Source organism: Tenrec ecaudatus, unplaced genomic scaffold (genome assembly GCF_050624435.1).
Source record: "Tenrec ecaudatus isolate mTenEca1 unplaced genomic scaffold, mTenEca1.hap1 Scaffold_508, whole genome shotgun sequence".
Lineage (NCBI taxonomy): Eukaryota > Metazoa > Chordata > Mammalia > Afrosoricida > Tenrecidae > Tenrec > Tenrec ecaudatus.
Window position 1 is genome coordinate 122,485 of NW_027459420.1, and position 6,000 is coordinate 128,484.

General features: G+C 41.6%; 1 protein-coding gene across 1 annotated transcript; it reads left to right on the top strand.

Annotated features, from left to right (window-relative positions):
- The first annotated feature begins 554 nt into the window (after positions 1-554).
- On the top strand, positions 555-1,043 carry LOC142436632 (translationally-controlled tumor protein-like). Its single transcript, XM_075540164.1, has one exon. It carries the CDS (start codon positions 555-557, stop codon positions 1,041-1,043), a length of 489 nt encoding a protein of 162 aa, XP_075396279.1.
- Positions 1,044-6,000: the final 4,957 nt, after the last annotated feature.

Consider the following 6,000-nt stretch of genomic DNA (forward strand, 5'->3'; position numbering starts at 1 on the left):
TAGAGAGTGAGCAGTACATACCAATCTGTTTGCCCTGTTTATATTGAATACAGCAAGTAAATCCATATCTTCAAAATTCAATATAGATTACACCCAGTTCACCCCAAAAGTAGACTTGTATGCTTTCTGTTACACATGCTCATTATGAAAGAAATAAATACAACACTTGTAAGGCTTTCACAAACAGAAAGTCATTCTCTTCCCATTGGGGTGGGTAGAAAGTTACATTTTATGTGACTGGACCAATACATAGCATAATGAGAATTTTAGAACTTATTGGGATTGTCAATGATTACATCTTGCTTGCATGCACAATAAGTGCCCATGGAAGCAGAAGTCAAGAGATCAAGTGAACCATGACAGTAGATAAATCTGCTTCAAAAGACATCTTGAAAGTGTTGAAAAGCACCCCGCCCCTTCTGCCAGATGCCCCTCCCCTTGCGCCGGCCGCCCCTCCCCCAGCGCCAACTGTAACTTTCGCTCCCTTCAGCGCTGTCCTCTTGGAGCTCCGAGCTGCCCGAAGCCAGCGCAGCCACCGCCCTCTCGCCACCGTCATGATCATCTACCGGGACCTCATCAGCCGAGATGAGCTGTTCTCTGACATGTACAAGATCTGGGAGATCACGGGCGGGCTGTGTCTGGAAGTGGAGGGCACCATGGTCCGCAGGGCCCAAGGCCACATCTATGACGCGCTCATCGGCGGCAACGCGTCCGCCGAAGGCACCGAGGGCGACGGGCCCGAGCACAAGGTGGTCACCGACGTGGACATCGTCATGAACCATCACTTGCAGGAGACCAGCTTCACCAAGGAGGCCTACAAAAGGTACATCAAGGACTACATGAAATCCCTCAAAGGCAAGCTGGAGGAGCGGAAGCCGGAACGCATGAAGCCCTTTATGACCGCCAATTTCAAGAAGTACCAGTTCTTTCAGGGCGAGAACACGATTCCCGACGGCATGGTGGCCCTGCTGGACTACTGCGAGGGCGGCGGGACCCCGTACATGATCTTCTTCAAGGACGGCTTAGAGATGGAGAAGTGCTGACAGTGGGCAACGCACGACTGACCGCCCGACCGCCCCTCCTCCTAGCTGTCTGCGGTCCGCCCACACGACACCAGGACCGAGACAAACGGAACTGATGCCATCATGAGCTCTGCGTCGACTTGTGACCTTGACTTGGAGCGGTGACCTTGATTTTTTGGAGCAGAGGCTTTTTTTTGTTGTTTAAGAAAAAAACACAAAAAAAATGTCGTGTAGGTTGTCTAAAAATAAAATGCATTTAAACAAAACTAAAATAAAGAGTTGGAAATGCAACGCAAAAAAGTGTTGAAAAGCAAAGATGTTACCTTGAGGATTTTAAAGTATGCCTGCAGAAGCCTTGGAATTTTCTGATTCTTTCTTTTTCCTCAAACCATTTTGAGAACTAATCCAGATATCACATCATTCAATAGTTGTATCTTGTCATGCAAATGACTATCAGTTTCAAACATTTTCTTTTGGCTTATATTTCTTTTTTGTTTGTTTGTTTTTGCTTAAATTTCTTGATAGCAACTCCTCATTATCTCCCACCAGGAACCCTTAATGTAGCTATAGTTTCTATAGAGTCACCCACACTGGGTTCTATATACCAAATATGTATAGAAAGATCCATAACAGTCTCAGAAGGCTGCCAACAATAACAACAACAGTAAAGAAATAAACTCAATTTGGAAACCAAAACCAGAAAGTATTAAAAAACAAGATTAAGGTGAAAGTGTATCAATAGGGAGATCAAATAACAAGTTTTTAACTTTCAAGTCAGATTTTTTATTTCAATCTGCTATAATCATCTCTCTAATACTCTGTCTGATAACCAGGTTATTCCCATCCCTTATTTATGGTCAGAGAGAAATCACCAGAAGCTTATTCCTTGTGTAGAACCCGCAAATGTATTTGGCCTTCAAATGTCATCCACAGCCTTCTCAAAATCAGAGTTAAAAAATTAAACTCTGATACAATTCTCTCCTTAGATTTGAATGTGACTATTGGCAATCCTTTGATCAGCATGTTGGTGTTCTTCTCCATGTGGACTTAGTTGACGTTACACTGAGATGACTGCTTGTTTAAAAACAAAGCTTAAGACCCCAGACACCATTCTTTCTGAGAGCAAGATACCATCTCATTTCTTCACCACACTTTGCTGTAGCACCCACACCTGTGGTTCCTTCAAAAGGGCACATACTGATCAGGGCAATGTCATAAGAACTAATTGTTCTTAGATTGAGCTAGGGTTAAGTGTGACCCCCACATTCACCCCTAACTCTGTGTTTTCTATTCACCTCTTCTCACCTTCCAGATTTTTTTTTACTTTAATGCAGATAACTTTATCAATCATCCCCTTGGAGCATATGATTCTTCTGCTTGTAGTGTCATTGATTTAGGGCATGTAATATATTTAAAACACAATTGAGAAAAGGAAATTAAAGAAGTGTGCAGACAGTATTTTCAATTTCCTGTGACCAAGGAATGTGAAAGTTATACATTCTTCAGTGCATAGAAAGGAAGACTGAAGAAGAATCAAAGTGTTAGAATATAGTAATGGCAGAAAACATTGACAGCACCATGGACTGCCGAAAGTGAAGACAAATCATTCTCAAGGACCAACACCTTGAGTTTCCGGGTAAGGCCATTTGTTATGAGAACTTAGTGCTTATTCTGCTCCCTCATTCCTTGTGTACTTTGAGAAAGTGCATACAAGCTTACTAACACATGTCCTAGCTAACAGATAAAATAAAAGACCGTGCAGGGCATCCATCAGGGTGACATCCAACCAGAGGTGTTAGTCCTTTACTGGATAAAGGGTTGGTATTCCAACCTACATTTGTGACATGGTTTATCACATAAGCTCACCCTGGTGGACTTATACAAATGGAAGACAATATCCATAATATATAAGAAAAATTAACACCCTTCTATTGGCTCTATATTCACTCACATCTCCCATGTACGACTGAGAAGATCTCTTCTCTAGGACTTCCAATGCGCTAAATCTCAATGGTAGCAGTCTCATCTTCTTTGCTAGAGTAATTTGGGATCACAGACCAACAAATAAGCCTTCACACAACAAGGGCTTCAAATTTACAAGGTAGCATGATTGCCAATCTACTGAGTATCACGGCCTGACCAAGCTGACACAGAGAAGACGCACCTCAGGGAAATGAGATTTGCATCAGGGAAAGCATGCCAGAGACCAACTGCAAAGGCAGTGAAGGCAAAAAGATAGAGGGTGAACAAGACCTCAGAATTATGACACCCTGATTATGGTGAGTAAGGCATGGTGAATGTGCTCTGGAATGTCATTCAAACAATGCAAAGCAGACCTGTGTTCAAGCGCTGTCTTTCTGTTTGGAGCCCAGAGTATAACTGTTGATACGACCCCACACAGACCCCTCTCATGGAGTTCATTCAGCACCCTAGGTAGCTGCCCCTTTCATGGTTTCTCAGGCTGTAAACGTATCATTGTCCTTCCCAGTGAAGTAACTGGTAGGAGTAGCACACAGACCATGTCCTTAGCTATCAAACGTTTCTGTCAAAGCACCACTAGGGCTAAATTCCCTACTCCACTGGGATTACCAAAGAAGCATCATGATATAGCTGCCCAAGCACTGAGATGCACTGTGCAACCAGTGACACAACAATAAGGCATCACTGGTGGGAAAGATATGCAAAGCTAAGCTTCAAACATGGTGATATGGGAAATATAAAGAGGGTAACCAGTACATCCTCTCTGGATACCCATTTCTACTGAGTAGAGAAAATCTTCACAGATTCTGAATAGACATAGGAATACACTCATGCCAAATGTAGGACAACCAGAGATATAAATACCAGATGTGGTGCATATACATACATATATACACACATATATATATATATATATATTATAAAGCTACTTAAGTATGGAAGTTTATTATTGTTGTGGCATATTACTTCAAATATAGGTAGTATGCAGGGTTGAGGGCTGTGTTGAGGTCATGTGGTGCTGGATCTTTGAGTTAGAGGAGAATAACAGATAACTAAATATTGTTGAGCGGAGATGAAGAAATCTTAATAGATGAGTAGGTACAGAGAATAGGATATATTAGCACAAGGGTAGGGTTTAAGCGATGTTATAATCATAAGTGGTCTTCTGACTAAGTATAATGTTTTTTTTTATAAATTAGAAAAGGGAATTTCAAGAGGTATTCTAGTACTTGATTGTTTATGTGAAAGGGTGTCACTGAGAAAATGAGGGGTGTGTCTTGAGGTAGTGGTGAATGTGGTATAGATAGAGTATATCTAGTAAGTAATCTAAAAGATTAACATATCAATTCCCTATATAGTACATGAAGAGCGCAACAGATCAATGTTACTGTGTTTATAAGAAAGCGACCCCCTTTTTTTTGGGGGGGGGCGACACTCTGTTTAGCAGCTTTAAGTGTCAGTGTCACATGGGACATAGTGGAGAGGCATTGGGTTTCTGTGTCACACCAAATAGCCATCATCAATGCAGGGGTCCCAGAAAGGAAATGGAGGTCCAGTAGGAATGGAGGCTTGAGGTTTTAGTGGTGGGGAAAGGGCACTTCTAATCAGGGGGAGGTCATTAAGAGGTAAATGGCAGCACTGGTTAGTTGCCAAGTTGAAGGACTTGCTGTTATATGAAGTTCTGGGTTATCTGGGCGGTGTGGGAGATTAAAGTTTTTTAAAAAGAGAATAAAAATAATATACATTATAGTTATATTCTGACTGAGATTGGTTGAGTTTGCTAAAAGAGTCTTTCAGGCAGCCATGTTTTCCCCTGAAATTCAATCATTTGAAAAGAGTTCTGAGTGGAGAATTTCCTCATCAAAAATATGAATTTAAACGTATGTCTTTTATCTCAGATAAATAAACTTCTTAACCTGATATTTTTGAACTAAGAGAAATGAGCAAATGTCAATAAATTACACACATACACAAAAACCTATACCTGGCATTCACCAGAACATAAAATGACTAAATGAAAAATATACAAATATCAGGAAACTCCCTGAATAAAAAAGATCTGTGATTTGTCCTTCAGGAGACTGGACCTTAATATTTTGAAAGTTTAGGTTGGAGAAACCCCAGGTGATAAAATGGCACCCTCCTCATTAAAAAATAAACTCAATTAACCATGAACTAAGTGGAAGTGAAGATACAAAAATGTTGGGCCGAGATCAGACCTAATAAATTGAAAACAAAATGAAGTCAGGATCTTGAATGAGGAGTCAAGATTCCTGAGTATGCCCAGTTGGATAAGAAATCTTTCATTCCATTGGGGCTCCACTCAAGTTCCCCCTCAATGCAAGAGTATTTTGTTCTATTAAACTGGCATTTCATGATGCTCACCTTCCTGGCATAATCGCCAAAGGCAAAGTTGGTGCATAAGCAAATGTGGTGAAGAAAGCTGAGGGTGCCTGATTATCAAAAGATATAGGGTCTGGGGTCTTAAAGGCTTGAAGGTAAAAAAGTGGCCATCTAGCTCAGAAGCAACAAAGCCTACATGGAAGGAGTACACCAGCCTGTGTGGTCCTGAGGTGTCAAAGGGATCAGGTATCCTCAGAACAAACAATCATATCATTGTGAATAAGGGGCTGTGCTGTGCGTAGTGGCGACCCAAAGTCCATCTGCAGGCAATTGGAGATTCCCTTACAGAAGGGCCGCAGGAATGAGATGAGCCAGTTAGGTTTCAATGTAGCAAAAATGAAACATACAACTTCCTTCTAGTTCCTAAATGCTTTCTACCCCGCAACTATCCTGATCCCAATTCTACCTTACAAATCTGGCTAGACAAAAGGATGTACACTGGTACAGTTCGGTACTGGAAACACAGGGAATCCAGGGTGGATGATACCTTCAGAACCAGTGCTACAAGTGGCAATACTGGGAGGGTGGAGGGAGGAAGGGGTGGAAAGGGAGAACCGATTGCAAGGATCTATATATAACCTCCTCCATGGGGGAC